This window comes from Stylophora pistillata, chromosome 5, assembly GCF_964205215.1.
Source record: "Stylophora pistillata chromosome 5, jaStyPist1.2, whole genome shotgun sequence".
Lineage (NCBI taxonomy): Eukaryota > Metazoa > Cnidaria > Anthozoa > Scleractinia > Pocilloporidae > Stylophora > Stylophora pistillata.
In genome coordinates this window covers 5,623,021-5,640,905 of record NC_142523.1, presented here as the reverse complement: position 1 = coordinate 5,640,905, position 17,885 = coordinate 5,623,021, and the positions used below count along the sequence as shown (strand labels likewise).

General features: G+C 37.6%; 5 protein-coding genes across 6 annotated transcripts in view; 4 read left to right on the top strand and 1 right to left on the bottom strand.

Moving 5' to 3' along the window:
* LOC148729982 (uncharacterized) overlaps window positions 1-1,125 on the top strand; it is a 1,461-nt gene extending 336 nt beyond the window's left edge. The window contains exon 1 of the mRNA XM_088762230.1: window positions 1-1,125. This exon is cut by the window's left edge and continues 336 nt beyond it. Coding sequence (XP_088618356.1) covers window positions 1-849 — 849 coding nt within the window. The 3' untranslated portion in view covers window positions 850-1,125.
* On the top strand, window positions 1,089-2,214 carry LOC148729981 (uncharacterized; the record flags this gene model as incomplete). The annotated part of the gene is made up of 1 exon (XM_088761744.1): window positions 1,089-2,214. A coding segment is annotated over one exon (564 nt), but the record flags the coding sequence as incomplete, so codon positions are not given.
* A 1,078-nt stretch (window positions 2,215-3,292) lies between these two features.
* LOC111346332 (centromere protein L) lies at window positions 3,293-5,337 on the bottom strand. The gene has a single exon (XM_022953622.2). The coding sequence runs from the start codon at window positions 5,250-5,252 to the stop codon at window positions 4,026-4,028; it is 1,227 nt and encodes a 408-aa protein (XP_022809357.2). The 5' UTR covers window positions 5,253-5,337; the 3' UTR covers window positions 3,293-4,025.
* LOC111346330 (protein SEC13 homolog) lies at window positions 5,296-15,849 on the top strand. Of its 2 annotated transcripts, XM_022953620.2 has the most exons (13): window positions 5,296-5,385; window positions 5,499-5,543; window positions 5,984-6,099; window positions 7,131-7,212; window positions 7,698-7,767; window positions 8,427-8,516; window positions 8,805-8,848; window positions 11,370-11,429; window positions 12,581-12,654; window positions 13,062-13,182; window positions 13,848-13,907; window positions 14,203-14,289; window positions 14,730-15,849. In XM_022953620.2, the coding sequence occupies exons 1-13, from the start codon at window positions 5,383-5,385 to the stop codon at window positions 14,811-14,813; spliced, it is 936 nt and encodes a 311-aa protein (XP_022809355.1). In that variant the 5' UTR covers window positions 5,296-5,382; the 3' UTR covers window positions 14,814-15,849. The 2 variants fall into 2 exon arrangements, with proteins under 2 accessions (XP_022809355.1, XP_022809354.1); XM_022953619.2 differs by lacking the exon at window positions 5,296-5,385 and having other exon boundaries at window positions 5,392-5,543.
* A 1,278-nt stretch (window positions 15,850-17,127) lies between these two features.
* On the top strand, window positions 17,128-17,589 carry LOC148729980 (transient receptor potential cation channel subfamily M member 6-like). Its single transcript, XM_088761743.1, has one exon. It carries the CDS (start codon window positions 17,128-17,130, stop codon window positions 17,587-17,589), a length of 462 nt encoding a protein of 153 aa, XP_088617869.1.
* The last annotated feature ends 296 nt before the right edge of the window (window positions 17,590-17,885 follow it).

The following is a 17,885-nucleotide window of genomic DNA, read 5'->3' as shown; positions in this document are numbered from 1 at the left end:
ATCGGAGTGTTCGCCAAGAAAGCCTTGTATACTAAGCGTCGCCAGGGGATCGAAGAACAGAGATGGCAAGGCAAGTTAGTGGCCAATCGGTGGCAAGACGATCAGCTCGACAGGAGCTGTTTCTCACTATTGTGTGAATGGAGAACTGCTCCCACTTACACAATAGCAGCACTTGAGGAGTTATACCAACAGCTCCTCCCGACAAAGGTCTATACCACCAGAAAAGCTAAGACAAGCGGTGACTCGGATGTGAGGTGTAGACTATGCGGGAAGGGACAGGAGAGTGTGGCACATGTGCTAGCAGGGTATAGTGCGCTTGCTCAGACTGCGTACCTTACTAGGCACAACGCAGCATTTAAGATCCTCTTTTTCGAGCTATTGAGGGATCATGGGCTTGTTAACACGGTACCTCCATGGTATTCACCCACCCAACCCAAACCCATCTATGAGGGAGAGAAGGTGACGGCATACGGGGATGTTCCAGTCTTTGCAGACCAGACGGAAGTCAGGGCCAACAGGATAGACGGTCGGATAGTTGACAAGGCGCGCAAGACGTTAACACTGCTGGAGATGAGCTGCCCATGGGTAGACAATCGGGACCACAAAGACGAGGAGAAGATCATGAAGTACGCCCCGCTTCGTCTAGAGCTCAAGAGACAGTACCCGAGTTTTAATATCATTCAGTACAACATAATCATCGATGTCCTGGGAGGGTACTCGAAAGACCTAAAGAAGAGCGTCAGGGAGCTTGTTGGATCAGAAAGGAGTACAGCAGTGTTAGGTAGAATGCAGAAGTCTGTAGTCAGCAGTTCACTCAAGATTGCAAGATCTTTGAAAGTCATGAGTTGAAGACTTCTTCTTAGCCATGTGTTATTTTGTTGAGTTTTTAAGACATTAGGGACTAGCCACTAGGGTTTTTTTGTTTTTATAAGTTTCTTTTTTTTTTATCATTTTGTATAAGTTTTTATTTTTTTTTTTTTTGGGGGGGGTACATATGTAAATTCTAAACATGTTAGCTGGCCACGTCCTAGACGCCCAGCTTTGTGTATATAGGTTCTGGCATCCAGACGTTTTAACTGCCACATAATAATAATAATAATAATAATAATAATAATAATAATAATATTAATAATAAGTATCTCTCTGGACACGACGCAGCACTGAAGGTACTGTTTTACGAACTGTTGTATGATGAGGGATTTATAGACGAGATACCACCCTGGTACTCACCCGACAAGCCGAAGCCCGTGTATGAGTCAGAGAATGTTAAAGCTTATTGGGATGTCCCTATATATGCTGATCAACAAGAGGTCAGATGCAATAGGGTGGATGCACGCATTGTAAATCATATGTGTAAGAGAGTTGTGACGCTGGAAATGAGCTGCCCGTGGGTTAACAATCGGACAAGAAAGGATGAAGAGAAGACACTGAAGTACGGACCCCTTCGCTGGGAACTAAGGCAGCAGTTCCCAGGCTACGAGGTGAAGCAATATAACATCATTATGGATGCCCTCGGGGGGTGGACACGGGAGCTGGATGTCATGATGCGCGAGCGGGTGGGATGCAGAAGCACAGACGTACTGCGAAAGATGCAGAGGGCAGTGCTCTCGAGCACGCTGAATATTGCCCGGACTTTCAAGGTGGCAGTTTGAATTCCTGTTAGAAGGAGGACCGTAGACACAACGGAAAAGCTTTTTAGGATTAGTTAATGTACATTTATTTTTTACTCCATGGCGCACAGGTTACGGTTTTCGCCCTGTGCTGCCTGATTAGAATGTAGCATTCAGTTGATTTCTCTGCGACATAATAATAATAATTTTTTTTAAATATTAACTTTATTTTAAAGCTTAAAATATTACAATAACTTCGCGTGGGTAATGGTTTTTCCTCTCGTACATTTCCAAATTAATTGATACGGAACACATCTGTTAAATTCGGTTCTTTGGGATCAGACTCGTATCAGACCCAAACTAACTTTGATAACAAAAACGGCCTTCATATAAAAATCGTGAAAGCAACTACTAGTTCGTATTAAAAGAATTTCAAAAAACGTGCATAGAAATTACCCTTAAAAAAGTAAATTACATTAAAAAAATATATGAGAAGGGAAATGACACTCTTACTCTGAAAAACTGTAAAAACAAGTTTTAAAAATGTCTAGCCTATATTTGCCATATAATAATAATAATTTAATTTTTATATTGCACAAATTAACATGTGGATATGATCAAATGTGCATCACAACACTTTTTCAGGGGACTTTGGCCGGACTGCATCAGCAGTTTACAAACAATGGAAGGAAACTTGTTTGAAGATGCCCGCTCCCCCCAATTCCCAGTAAACAGGCATTTATTAGCTGCGGCCAGCTTATTCTTGATGCAAATAGAGAACCTACAATTTTCCTGAAATGCAACCCCTAAAATACATAGTTCTGGATGTTGTGGGATGTTCTGTACAGCTGTCTCTAGTACATTATTGTAGCCTTTCTTTTGGAACACCATTTCTTTACAGGTGGAAAAATTACATTTCATGCAATTATTGACCATTCTGTAAAGTTGTTGACTGCACGAACTGTATTATTGGTATCACCTTCCAAAAACGAAAAATTAGAGTGGAATCATCTGCATCCTTAGACAGCGAAGAGTTAGACGCTGGATCTGTATGCAGATCATTTATGAATATATAAAATAAATAGGGGCCACTAACACTTCCTTGCGTAGTGCCTTTGTTCACATCGATCCAATCACAAGCAATGTTTTTGTAGACAACCCCTTGTCTTCTATCAGTAAGAAAGCTTAAGTGCCAATTTAAAATATATGGCTAAGAGGCAGGAGTTTTTGTCTAACCGATCAAGATATTAGCTCTGATAGGCCATTCCCCAAGTTTCTATCCGGTATTAAAACAAGGACAATCAATGAATCGAATAGCTTTGTCTGCTCTTTGGAGAAACCGAAGTATTTGCAGACTCATAAAATGTATAATCAACTAGTGGCTTTTGCTGACAAGTTGTCAAAATGAAGGTTCCGTTCTGATAGGTTATCCTGAAGTATCACACCACGTACTGTATTCTCAACCAGTTTTTCGTTCAATGCTCTATGTAATAGGCAGTAATGGTTTTACAATTTGGCCTCACGTTGTCATTTTCCACGGTATAGTTAGATTTCATCTCATGCTACTCACTCTCTGCCCCATCCCTAAGGTCCCACGCTAAGACTAAGGTCCCAAGTGGAATGACGTGGGTTTGTGAGCTTCTGCTTCACTTTGTCATTGGTAAATAAACCATTTTGGAACATTCTTTTACACTCATGACAAACTTTATTCTTTTCATTTAGTTCAAAATACATCTGAAAAATATTAACAATAGGAAATCTAGTAATCAGTTTCATTTAAAGTTGATCAATTGGTTGCAATTCCCCAAAATGCAAAGTCTGATCCTAATAGCATATTAAAACATAGAAGGCTGTATTGACCAATGATGTGGCCAAACCATAAACTTGCAGAAGTCTGTGTGATAGTATACAGTTGGCATTCTATTTACATCCAAATAGTTTTTTTTGTCATTTGGAATTTAAGCAAGAAAGCCAGATGTTTACAACTGGAGGTTCAAAAGAGAATTTACTTAAGGTAATTATGATTTTAGTTTCAGTAAATCAGTTGGCTTACAAAACTTTTGAATGTGAATGAAAGCAAATAAAAAAGGTACTTATTTACAACTTTGTAAAATTTGATGAGGTGATAAAATGAAAAGTGAAACCTTAAAATTATTTCACTCTCAGTCTTTGTTATAACTTGCATTTGCTTTCTGGTATCCTGATAGCTACATAATTATGAAGGAATTTGATTTCTTGTTGTATTCTAAAATGATAAAAAGATGCTGGTACTTCCTTTTTTGAAGGAGCTACATTTGGAGGCCTTGTCACACAAGCTTTCTGCCATAACATGATTGCGTGACAATCAGGTCAATCTCCGAAAATCTTGGTTGCCAAATTTAGACTAGAATCCGAGCTTCGCTTTAAAAATCATTTTCACAATCTTCCGTAAAATTCCTTAGTTAACGCTGCTCTTGTCAGCTGCTCTAAAATATGATCAGTAAAGCGAGGATGCACAATTTTAAGCTTTCCCTCGCATGCCACGAACGCCACAGCAGTACGCACTCTTGTTAAAGGTAGTCCTTCCAAATTGATATTGAAATGGTAATAAAAATGTTTCTTCAATGCCTCGAGAAATGTCACGGATTCTTCTTCCGTAAAAATACACGAATTGCTCACATGGACAATATCCCAAAGTTGTTTAGCATCCCTGCCCTCGATGCTGTAAAAGATTCTGGTGAGACCTCCCACCGATGATGCATCATAGCAAAGTTCGATTGTCGAAGATTTCTCAGGCGAACACATGCCAGCCCATAGCGAGAAATACCAACCAAGTTCCACAGATGAGAAAGTCATTGGGGTAATTCTACAATCGAACTGGCTTTGAAACCAGCTGATCAACAGTTTAGAGAAATTAACAGGCCCGTTGATTAGGCAGATAGGTAGACAGGTAAAGTGTTCTTGAAGTCTGGCGTCCTCCTCTTCCGCGCTTCCCACAGAGCAAAACATAGTTGACAAAATCGGAATAAACGGTTCCATTTCCTCCAGAGGCTTTGACGATGGACTGACGGTACTGCAGACCAATATTTTCACATGCACAGCTGAAAATTTTGAGCCTTCAGCTGAAATATCGTTATGAACAGAGAATTGCACTTTGAATTTCCTATCTCTTATATTTCCATTTTCGTCAAATAGGAGCTGTTTTTCCGTTTCTAGCTGTAGAAAAGCTGACAGTTGGTTCCCATAGGTCTCCAAAGATCTTCTGATCTTCCGATCAAAGTTGTGAAGAGGGGAAGCCTGATACACCCGCAGTGTTTTACCCACGATATCTCGAACTGGATCTTGTATCTGTTCAATATTTCTTGTATTCTTTGTAAGTTCATTAGTTGATCTCTTGTAATCCTTTGAATTTGATGTTTTTCTTTCGATTTCGGCCGATGTAATTTTCGATCGAAGGTTTTCTCTCGATCCGCAGTCACCGTCTGTGTGGCTTCGGGTAGTACGCCCTGTTTTTGGCGTTTTCACGTAGGGTGTATGTCTTCTTGAAAGCCAAGGAGTTCGATCAGACTTATGATTTCTATTCCTGGCACTAAGGCGCGTAAACTTTCCCACCCTTGTAGAATTTACTGCAGATGTCGAAGGTGTTTTCAAAGTTTCTGCCATTTTTGAACGGTTTTCAAATCTTGCGCGCTTGGTCGTTTGTAGGGTTACCAAGCACAGAAGGAGCGGTTACTCTGCGTCTGGAACGAAATCGAGGTTGTTCTGCCACGTTGAGAATCGAGAGTGGACAAAAATGGTGAGGCATGAATTGTTTTGGCATTTTCCTGCATTATAATTGCTTCTAAGGAGCCATTTATTGAACCGGTAACCTGTTGTTTGAATGTGGTGTTCTTCTTCTTCATCATGAAGGTGTCTGTGCTAAATACAGTGGATACCTCACACGAGGATATGATCGTGAGTAAATGTCATAGAAGTTTCAGAATTCCCAGAAACGAGCGTAATTATTTTAAAATTGTCAACTGATTCGGGAAGTCGATCCTTCAAATGATAAATAATGAACCAAAGGACATGTGGGGTAGTAGTACTGACTTGTAAGCGGTTTTAAGTAGCGTCAAATGTATTCCATAACTCTAAAATACAACGATTTTCTTAATGGAAGTTTTGTTACACCAGCTAGTTAAATCTTAAACTGAAATAAAGAGAAATTTGTGAAGTACACAAAGGACTTTTTGATCGGTTTAAACGTTTCAAAAATAGCAAATGTAAACAGATTATAAAGAATAATTGTGGAATCATAAATCAGAATTTTTTCATAACTCTGTAAGCTAACCATGGTTTTTGAAAAACAAATTGCAGATCGTTTCTCACATTATCTTTGTTTATGATTTGTTTAGCATGATGCACAAATGGATTATTATGGCAAGAAGCTGGCAACATGCTCATCTGACCGGACAGTTAGGATTTTCGAGATCAGTGGGACAAATCAAACTCTAGTAGCCACTTTGAGAGGGTAAGTGTGAGAATCAGGTTGGTCGGTTGGTATTCCTGACCAGTCGGGTGTGGATGAATTTGACAGTAGTTGGAAGATAAGAAGTACAGGGTGGCCAGGCTATCATGGAGGTGATATCATTTCATTAGAGTACAGTACATGTAAGACTGCAAACAATTTAGTTAAAATTTCCCAGGTAATTCACAAAGTTCACACAAACCCTCAAGCAAATTCTGATGTAGAATCAATTGATGCATCTAAACCTGTTTCTGGTAAATTATTGTTTCAATTTCACAAGACAGGGTAAAAATGCGAAATGGTTGACTGGCTACCAGCTAGTTGGCTGGTGACCAGCTCCTATTGACATCCTTGCCAAATGGCGATCTTTCGCAAAGTAAGGTTTTGAACCTTTGTTTTGTTTTACTCAAGTCATTCTAATCTGAATAGACTAACCCTTTCCGATGCAGAGTTGTCACAAGAAAAGGCTATAAATGTATGATCTGAATTGAGTGTGTGGATAAATGGAAGCATTGTTGCTTTGTATGAGATCATGCTCCCCAAGAAAAATTTGAAAGTCTGTTAGGGGTGGTTTCCAGCTGTTTGGGACATACTTTTGACTCTTTCAACTCTTTATAGTGATACCTTGTTGTTGGAATCAATTCAAAAATACATATTTTCTGTCTTTATCACAATTTATGTATAAGGCAACGCAAAATGGTCTGACAGCCTGTGGGTTTCTTCCACCAGATTCTAATGACAACCCTTAAAATCTTCTTAGTACAATATATTGCAACATTACATCTAATTTTGTGGGAAACATATAACTGGTTTTAATTTTTGAATATGTAAGAAATAGAAAACAGAAATTGGTTAGGTTGACAGCTGAATGGTATAGTTAAGGTACACATACCCTCAGCAGCTGTTGGCTCCTGTTTGCATGCATGACTTTGTTTTGGGATGTTTTGGGATACACAATGTATAGCATTTCAAAGCCTTTTTTTATTACTATGTGGGAGTATGTGGTGCTGAAAGCAATAACTCTCTATCAATAGACATGAAGGCCCAGTGTGGTCAGTGAGTTGGGCACATCCTAAGTTTGGAAATCTCTTGGCTTCATGTTCATATGATAGAAAGGTGGGTGGATTTTTCATCTTTCTTTTTTTTGTAAAAAGATATTTATATTTACCTGTCACACCTTAACGTCAATATTCAAATTCTCCATACAGTTCTCTATACGTAATAGTGCTTGTTAGGAGAATTTGTCTAACAATCAAGAGCTTCTTGAGTGTGCAGTTATTTCCTATATTCTCATAACGTTAATGTTTGGTTAAGGGGTGATACTGTTAGGAGAAACAAGATGCTAATCTTAGGGATTAAAGGCAGGGCCGTGGTCTAGCAACACCTGGTGGCCCCTGGTGCCTTACTTTTGCTCTTGGTCGACTCAGGAATCTTCGTTTTTTCAAACAAAACATATGTTGGGCACCCTGGATTTCACAGTTTCAGAGCACTGGGCTCCCTTCAATTTTTCTTAGACCATGGCCTTGATTAAAGGTTCATAGTAGAATGGCAACACTTGAGACCGCAAGTCACAAAATGAACATTTAACTTTAATTGTTCAGGTTATTTTATGGAAAGAAACAAGTAATGGTTGGACAAAGCTTCAAGAATTTTGTAATCATGATTCGTCAGGTATGCAACAAGTTTGATTTTTAAATAATATGAATATATCAACAAAGTTGTAATGATAAATTTGCCACCGTTATGATTATAAAAGTTGACGTTTTGAGCGTTAGCCCTTCGTCGGAGCGAAAAGGGGAATTGTGGGTTGTGTGTGCTTTTAAAGGCAGAAAAAGGAGCTCTGACGAAGGGCTAACGCTCGAAACGTCAGCTTTTATAATCGTAATGGTGGCAAATTTACCATTTCAACTTTGTTGATACATTCAAATTATTTCTTTACCCCCATCAATGCAGCCCCAAACAGTTTCTTTAGAAACTATCAGCCTTTATTGATTTTTAAATAAATGGGAACGTGTCAAAGTATGGAAAGTTAACTTCCCTACATGTAAACCTGATCCCTCTGCTTAGCTTGTACAGTATATGTACCTCTGAACAATCATGGTCAGCACAAACAATGATAAAATTGTTTGTAGCAGTTTGGCAGATATTATGGTGAAAAAAAAAAAAAAAACAAAAACATTTTTTTACATGATGAATGTAAAGAGAGCACGGACCAATACAGGACATGGATATTTGTGTCCATGCTTTCTTGAGCTTGCATATAAATATGGATACATACGTCCTTTTCTTTTAAAGGGTTGTTATAATTTGTTTTTTTGTCCTTTTTTCAGTAAATGCTATATCCTGGGCTTCTCCAGACTATGGTTTGATGCTAGCTTGTGGGTCATCTGATGGCTCCATCTCTATCATAAGCAGTTCAGGTGAGAATCGTGTTACCTTTTCAAGGCTTCTGTAGTAAGTTTGAATGCTACTGAAGAATTTGCAATTTGCATTCGTTGTGTTATGAGCTTTATTCTTAGAGGAGAAGTATTCTCCTAAAAAATATTACCTCAGTGTGCAACTAAAAAGTATTTGGAGAGTCTAACAGACAATGGTAAACATCAAACAGGTACAGCTGTACATTGTACATTTAACAATATTATTTTGCTGGAATGGACATTTTCCCATCCTCAGATTCCAAAACATGTTTTATTCTGTCTTATCTTTAGGTGATGGGCAGTGGGAAACAACAAAAATAAATAATGCACACACAGTAAGTATATGTAATGTCTAAATATGGATGTTATACATTGTGCTCTGTTGCAACAGTTAGCTGCAGTTAACAAATGGTAAACACCACAGCGTACACTATTGAGTAATGGATGCACGCGGGAGGTTGCTAAGCACGAAAGAAGCGTAAGAGTTGCTCGAGGCGATAGCCGAGAGCGACTCTAGCTTCTTGAGTGCTTAGCAAACCTCCCAGGTGCATCCATAACTCAACAGTGTACGCTGTGGTGTTAACCATTTGTTTTATAACATAACATTGATACATTGTAGCTAAAGAGTTCCCTTAGGCGACCAGAAAAATCAAGCGCGCGCGGAAAAATAGTCTTTGCATTTGCTCACGTCAGCAGCGTACACCCATGGGCAAATGGGGGACACTAAATTGACCAATCAGAGTGCAGGCTTAACTTTGGTTATGTTATAATAATTATTGTAGCACTCATTGCTGTGTGTTGTCTTGATATGCGTGCTTCTATGCTGTCAAGTCGTAGCTAGTGAGTAAGAGTAACACATGATGCTGTTCACATGCAGGGCCTTATTTGTGATCCTGTGTGTTGTAATTGTCATGTACACATCTGTTCAGTTAATGTGACCTTCTAACTCTCATGAGTGATCAAGACAAAATTTCTCCTTACAATATCAATACAACATCAAGCAGACAGGTGATGAGAATAAAGAAAAATATCAATTAGGGGATTTTAGATTGATCCAATACAAAATTCTCCTAACTCACATTATGAGAATTGAATGGCAGACAGCAAGGAGAATTAGTAATGAGATTTATTCAACAGAGTTGATAATGTGAATTTGTCAAGAGATTTTTCACTCAGATGAAGGGCTAATGCATAAAATGTTGGCTTTAGTATCTCCTCTTACAATCCATGAGAAGGAATTTTTTTTCCTAACAATGTCCATAGATACATTTTCAAGCAGAAAAGTGATTACTCCAGTCCTGAGAGATCTTCACTGGCTCCCTGTTTCCCTTCGCATTGAATTTTAAGTTATGTTAATTACCTACAAAGTGCTACATGATTGCACTCCAATCTATATACAGGAACTCCTTCAATTGTATACACCCAAGCACAATCTTAGATCCTCTAATAAAAATCTATTATTTAAACTCTTTTTTAATCTCAATTCATATGGTAAACGAGCCTTTTCTGTTGCTGCTCCAGAACTTTGGAATAACTTACCTGAGGATATTAAATCTGCAAACTCAATTAACGATTTTAAACGCAAACTTGAAACATTTAAGAATAAACACTAGCGAGAAAAACACACAACGTTTCGATGACTCCATGTCATCATTCTCAAGTGAGAAGAGAATAAAAATGAATAGTTAATTTATACCGTACGAAAGTGGCAAACGTAAAAAGTTTAAAATATTTAAAATATTTAAATAAATAATTGTGCGTGTTGAGTTCATAAATGTAAACTATTAAATAAATAGTTTCGCGCGTATGGAATCCGATTGTTTGTTCAAAGAGGGCTTCATCTTCTTTATGAAAAGCATTTCATGAACTAAACAGTCCAGTTTCCCGGTGCACTTTTTAAGTACGTTGAAATGCTTGGTCAGGTCGCCGATGGTTTGTAGGCTGTGGTCGTTGTTTATATGTTTGCCGATGGCCGAATTACGGTGCTCATAAATACATTGATGTAAATGCCGGCTGGTGTACCTGACGTACTCTGCATCACACAGATCACATTTATAATTGTATACAACGCATTGTTGGCTAACTATAGGAGGTTGTGTGTTTTTCTTGCTAGTGTTTATTCTTAAATGTCCAACAAAATCTAATGTCATTCGAAACTTAAAACATTTCTTTTTATTCAAGCTTATGAATGGTGATGTTTATGAGTCGATAAATAGTTCCTATCTGTCGTGTACATTTATCTATTGTGTAGTTGGTGCCTCGTTTTAATGTCACTTTGTTGTGATTATTTTTACTTTCTACCTTTATCAAATTTTTGTAAACAGCACCTTTGAATCTTGTAGACAAAGTGCTATATAAATGGATTATTATTATTATTATTATTATTATTATTGAGAAAACAAATATTTTTTGATTTGAAAGTGAAATCTGAGAGCTAAAATTACAAGAAAAGAATGCCAGAAAGTAAAGAGAGTTGGTATTTACCTCTAGATTGGCTCATCTTCAGTGTAAAAACCTGTGAAGCTCACGAGTGACGTAAAACAAAGACAACAAAAATTATAAACAATAGCGTACAGCAAAACAATACCTCATGAAACAAAGAAAACCTTGTCAGGTTTTTACACCGAGGATAACCCTGTAGATCTCGTGAGTGAGTGGTTCAAAGAAACCTGTCACAGTATTTTGAATCAATGTTTTTTTGGTATTGTGCAAAACTACACTCATTTTAAAGGAGACTACTTGCAGTTGGGTAGAAACACAGAAGAGCAGCAATAATAAACTTAGAAGGAATTACAATCACTAAGGATGTGTATGATTACTGTTTAATAATAAACTGACCTGTTTTCTACTGTTTAGATTGGTTGCAATGCTGTTAGCTGGGCTCCCTCAGCCTACCCAGGGTCATTATTGGAGGGGGTAAGTAAGACTATAAAGAAACTGTGATGCTGCTTCTGTGATGGCTGATACAAATTAATGTGTAATTAATTAATTTAATTAATGTGTAATTAATTAATTAATTAAATTAATGTGTAATTAATTAATTAATGTGTAATTAATTTAATTAACTAATTAATCATCAACTGAGTTGATGACATAAAAGTAAATTTCCATCTGTAAAGAGTCTCTAAAACTTGTGTTTTGTGACAAAGGGTTAATGCTCAAAACATCAGCTTTACATTGGCTAATTTATGTTATCAACTCAGTTGATAAAACCAGTCTATCATTACCACAATTACAATTGTATTAAATCTTCTGCTTGTTTTTTTTTTGTTTTTTTTTTTTTTCTATTGATATCCATGGTTGATTTCATGACTACTTGGATGTATAGTTAAATGATACTGTTTTTTTTTCCTTGATTTACATGTCTTAGTGTGCAAAATGTTTGCAATAGTTTTGCATTGGTGATTGCTAGGGAAATAGTTTTTGGCTATAATTTAAAAAGAAAAAAAAAGAGAGAAAAGGAAACTGTTTGGCCTCTTGATGATATGAAGGGCAAGTAAAAGACGCTCTCCTCCCTTTCTCGAAAAGGAGTGTTTATGGTAGGAGATCTTATAACTGTCAACTCACTGAGCACATTCTCCATACTGATCTCTGTACATTTTCTAAGCTACTGATTTGGAGAATTTGCGTAACAATCAAGGGCTTCTCTAGTTGGAGATAGTTTTCATTATTCTTGTGACCTAAATGTGTGATTTGGAGGTGATATTGTTGAAAGATGCTAGGGTTCGACACTAACTTTTCAACTTGCTAGCCAAGTGGCTGGTGACAACTTGGGTGTTGAATCAATTTCAGTTTGTTTACTAGCCAAACTGGCTATTGGAAATCAAAAGCCACTTGCTAAAACTGAATATGTACTAGTCTGTGGCTAGTTGGCTACTGTTAGTGTCAAGCCCTGAGATGTTATTAGAGGTTGAAGGGTTTAGAAGTGGAACTGATAGTTATTGCTAATTAATTCTTGCCACTAGTCACTGTCCTTACTTTGAATGAATCAGTGAGAATACTGGACATTGTTTCTATTCTGTTGATGCTGACTGCATTTTGTGTTTTTTTTTCTCTCTATATGCTAGCCTGGGGCAAAGTCAGATCCTTCAGTGAAAAGATTTGTCACAGGGGGATGTGATAATTTGGTAAAAGTATGGAAGTAAGTCAAATACATGTACTAGCATTGATCATGGATTATTAAATTGTTTTCATGCCAGCCTAGGAATTAGTATTTTTTTCTGTGTGTGATAAATTTATCCACATATCTTTCCATGGCATCGGGATTGAAGGTAGTGAAACTGCAGGACTTCGCTTAGCCAGTGTGTTTCAATGGTCTGGCATGAAATTGAGGCAGTTAGATACCCACATGAGATTGAGGCAGTGTGCCAGTCCGTCCCAAAAACCTGGCTAGGGATTGATACCCACAGGACTGAAAATGGAATGAATAGTATGTGTTCTCTAATATGAAATATTAAGATATTTTTATTTTCACCCTGATATTGATGACTTTAAATTCTAGTAGATTCCTGGTGAAATCTTGACACTGTTGTTTTGATAATATTATAGAGAAGTTGATGGCCAATGGGAAGAGGAGGAAAAGCTAGAAGCACACAGTGACTGGGTCAGAGATGTTGCTTGGGCACCTAATGTTGGTCTCCCTATTAGCACCATAGCGACATGCTCTCAGGTGTGTTTAGTCAGTGGTACCAGTAAACATAAAATCCTTTGTTAATAAGGACTGTTCAGGCTGTATTGTCAACCTCAATTGAGTTTGGTGTAGAACATGATTATCCCAAAGGAGAATGTGTTACTGTAGTGCTGAAGCGTCGATACACTGCAAAAATAAAACCCCCAACATGTAGGATTGCTAAGAGATCAGAGAAAGTTTTTCAAAGACCAAATGTGAGGTGTTGTAATGGTAAAAGAGGAGAAAGAACATGAAATTAACCCTTTGAGCCCTAAGAGCGACTAACATCTAATTTCTCCTTACAATATCGCCCCCGAATCACACATTAAGGTCACAAGAATATAGGAAATGATCAACAACTAAACAAGCTCTTGATAGTTACACAAATTCTCCTTGTCAGCACCTTAGGAAATGTATAGAGAGCAGTATGGAGAATATGCATGCTGATGTAATGGGGTGTAAAATAGTTCACAAATTGTTTTGTTGGAATAAAGGCTGAAAGTTTTTAAAGAAATTGTGGTGCTGCGTCGATGGGGGTAACAAGGTAATTTGTTCTGACGAAGGGCTAATGCTTGAAACATCAGCTTTTTAACTCATTACGGTGGCCAATTTACAATTTCAGCTTAGTTGATATAACCAAATTATTTTGTTGGAATACTATGCAGGATTGTCGTGTTGTAATCTGGACAAAGGATGAAATTAATGGAGGAACATGGGCTTCTAAGGTATTTTAGAATTTTGGAATGTTATAATTCAATGTTTTTTTTAAGCTTTTCAAGTCTACCTTTCTAGTGCCAATAAGGTTTTGGCTGGCAAATGTACCAGAATAAGTTTGCGATGGCCAACTCGTTTTTTGAAACAACTTAGTGATTAGTTGAATGAATTACAGTAAGGAAGGCAGGAGGTTTTGGTAAAAGTTGAGAATTTTTCAAATCAGTGACCTTGAAAAAATTATAATTGTAGAGGTCTTCATTTTTATACATGAGTATGTACGAAGTATGGTGTCTATTTCCTCTATAGGTTGTAAAGAAGTTTGGGGATGTTGTGTGGCATGTCAGTTGGTCAGTCACTGGCAGTATTTTAGCTGTATCTGGAGGAGATAACAAGGTATACAAAAATCATTGTTTCTTAGCTGTCAGAAATATGGGAATAAGTCAGACTACACACAGGCCTCATTTTGCAGTATAGTTCATTATGCAAGTCAGTAGAAACCAACAAATGCAACTCTCTATGCAACATGTCTGTCCCTTGCATATCACCCTCAGAGTTGGTGTGTTGTCATCTTATTTTGTTCCTCTAATCTGGGATTGAGCAGTGGACATTCTAGAATGTGGCTCTTCCTGTCCACTTTTTCCAGGTTGAAGCGGAATTTAGAATGTTGGTTTTTGGGGAGGTAGGAATAAGTGATATTGATAAGTTATGGGGCGATTTTGGAGAAAATTAAAAGAGAGAAAATAGAGGGTTTTTAAACACGTAATATTTTGTTTATTTGCATTTTGTTATTGGAGCCTTGCATTGTGGTGGTTAAATTTCTTTTCCTTCCACAGGTGAGCTTATGGAAGGAGTCTCTAGAGGGGCAATGGGTCTGTGTGAGTGATGTGTACAAAGGTCAAGGGCAGGAGCCACAGTGATGTCACAGTGATGTCACATAGCCATATTTAGACAAAAAACTTTTTTAAATATCTAGAGAAAAAATGTAAGATACATCTGCATCAAGGAACATGGAGTTGAGAATGGATTGGAAGATCTTTTGGTCAGGATCTATGTTTAATGTGGAACACAGCACTACATGCTTTTTCCTGGTGTTTTGGCAGCAATTGACAGCTCTGTCATTGCTTGTAAAGTTCTGTGTTTGTGGGCAGTGGTTAATGTTGATGTTGTCAAAATTTTGGTTAAAGTAGGAAAAGAAGGTCCAGTTTCTACATTCCTTTCCTTCTGGTCACTTTTAATCTGTCGAACTGACTTACTCTGTTCATGCATAGTTTCAATTTGCTTTGTGATTAAACATATGTATGAGTTCACAAAGTTATTATTGATTTAAATCATGTCCGATATGCTCTACTAGCCTTAAGTACAATGAACGGTAAAAGTCTTGGCATGCTCTACTACTGTTTGAAGTTTTTCTAATACTTTGATTTATCTCCCCCTCTGCCCTGTTTCAATGTCGCTTGGTTTTACAAAATGATCTCAAAATTTGTGGTAACACTGTTTTTTTTTTGGGAGGGGGGGGGGTTAAGGGGGACGTTGGAAGTAATCTATTAGAGATGATAGACCGCCTCCCAGTTAGCTCAGTAGATAGAGCGCTGGACTGTTGTGCGGGAGGTCGAGGGTTTGAGCCCCAGCTGGACCAACACTCAAGGTCTTAAAAATAATTGAGAAGAATATGCTACCTCTCTATAACATCAAGAAATGGTTAGATATTCTAGTCTTCTCGGATAAGGACGAATAAAAGGAGGTCCTATCTCCTGCAGGGTTAGGGGTAGGAGACGTTAAATTTCCCACGCACGAGATTACTGTGTGATGGATGTCCTTCCCTGGGGTGGGTTGGGATTGGTTTAGGCCGGTGAACCTAGTGGGGGACTACGTGTCCTATTGTTCTCTCGCCTGTACACTGTATGAATCTTCAGAAATAGAAACAAATAAATTGCAAGATTTCTGTTTATTATGTTAAGTGGAGGGTTGTTGACAAGCTAGTAATGGGTGGTATGCCAACTTCTTTTACCACTTATCGTAGGGACACGATATCTGCCAGGAAAATTAATGTATCAATGGTCAGTTGACCTTTGCTCCACACACGACTCCTTTTGCACACATTTTGGGGAAAGGGGAGTTTATGGGGAAGCTTTTAAACACACCATATCTCTTCGCTGAATGTCTGTTGTGATCTATGTAGTTTGTCGAAATAAATCCCAACTCGAAAGAGTTCTTCCTTATCTCTGCCAGTCCTCTTAGCTTTGAATTGGGAGCAAAACCTGAATTGGACAACATTGACGCAAGAATCTCAGGCAACTTTGTAGAAAATTTGAACCTAGTCTTTGTCGAACAGATACAAGAAAATGAAGAAAAATTCGAGATAATAAAATCAGTGAATTACTTAGTAAATGTGGAGTGAAAAAAACTATTCACAAAACCATGTTGACTTCTATGGTAGTTACATGTGTCAGTATGTTGAGGGAATAACATAACAGTAACGTTACCATCATGACAAAAACTCTTACCTAGCGTTGGCCTTCCCTTTGACGGAACCTACTATTTACAAAAAATGATTGGTTTCCATGCAATGTTATGTGGCACATTTAAATGTTGTACCTAATGAAATAGCAGAATTTGAACATTTACACATTTTGATAAGACAGTTGAATTTATTTTGTTAAAAATGTTTCTTTAGCTTTTCAGAAAAATAGGTAGCGATGAATTGTTGTAAGAAGTTACAGAATCTAAAAACGGCATGTGAATGGCGGAAGTCGTAGCATCACGCAATCACATGTATGGTGGCCGAGAACTGCCATTAAAAATATTCAAATTTATAGGAATTATTTTTGTTTTAATTTCGATTTATTTCTCATTTTTCTTTTCAAAAATAAAAGCAAGTGAAAGTAAAATGTAAAATAGAAGTAAAATGAAACCAAAGATAAATGAAATGAAATCAAAATTAAATACTACCCGGCCGAGCGCTGCCACTAGTTTTTTTTTTTTTTTTTTTTTTCGCGGTCGGAGGGCCGAGGGCTGCCAAACAAACCCAGAATTATTTGCAGGATGCCTTTCAAGATTCTAGTATGGCGGATGCCGCGTGGAAAACTTAAAAGAGAAAGTGACTGCGAAAAGAGGGAAGAAGCGTGATGCAGGAGATACAACACAAAAATTAAAGGAAAGGAGCTGTATAATAATAACTGTCGAATTCAACGAAGAATAAGAGCCGTTTGCTCACGGTGGGTTTCGCAATGCATGCAAAGCAACCACAAAGCACCACAGTTCAAGGGGACTACCTGGGTAATTAAAAGATACCTTCCTGATGCTGTGAAGGGAATAAATGACATTAGGCAAACTGTCCAACAACTCACCCAAAAGGCGGTTCAGATGCATCTTCTTGCAAGGAATTTTGCTCGCCAGTTGGAACAAAAAATCATTGGAAAACATGCATTTGGAGAGGTCCTAAGGTATAGAAAGATATACTACGGTGAAGATGATAAAGGAGAATTTGTGACCGTGGAGAAGATTATTGATGGACAGTTTACCAAGTACTTAAACAATACTGGTGATTGTTGTGTCGAGGAAACAGATGTTATGGGTCAGAAGGCTCAAAGTATAACCCATTTTTCTTATGAAAAGTCAGACAAAAATCTCATGCTGCTAGACATACAAGGACATGGGTATGAATTATTCGACCCAGAAATTGCTTCTCACTGAACTTTTTGATGGTAGTGCATTCTGGGTTTGTTTGGCATTCCCTCGGCCATGTGGCAGCGTTCGGCCACGAACAAATTTTTTTTTTCCGACCGCGAAAAAAAAAAAACTACTGGCAGCGCTCGTCCGGGTAGTATTTAAATTTGATTTGATTTCAGTTCATCTTTGGTTTCATTTTATTTCTATTTTACATTTTACTTTCACTTGCTTTTATTTTAAAAAGAAAAATGAAAAATAAATCGAAATTAAAACAAAAATAACAAAAATAATTCCTATAAATTTGAATATTTTTAATGGCA

What these genes read in the sequence shown, in the direction of transcription:
- LOC111346332 (XM_022953622.2), bottom strand. Translation starts at nt 5,252, where the DNA reads ATGGCAGAAACTTTGAAAACACCTTCGACATCTGCAGTAAATTCTACA.
- LOC111346330 (XM_022953619.2), top strand. Translation starts at nt 5,493, where the DNA reads ATGAAGGTGTCTGTGCTAAATACAGTGGATACCTCACACGAGGATATG. An exon ending in AATTTGGTAAAAGTATGGAA is followed by an intron (nt 12,655 to 13,061) that starts GTAAGTCAAATA and finishes ATAATATTATAG; the next exon opens with AGAAGTTGATGGCCAATGGG. An exon ending in GAGGAACATGGGCTTCTAAG is followed by an intron (nt 13,908 to 14,202) that starts GTATTTTAGAAT and finishes TTTCCTCTATAG; the next exon opens with GTTGTAAAGAAGTTTGGGGA.
- LOC148729980 (XM_088761743.1), top strand. Translation starts at nt 17,128, where the DNA reads ATGCAAAGCAACCACAAAGCACCACAGTTCAAGGGGACTACCTGGGTA.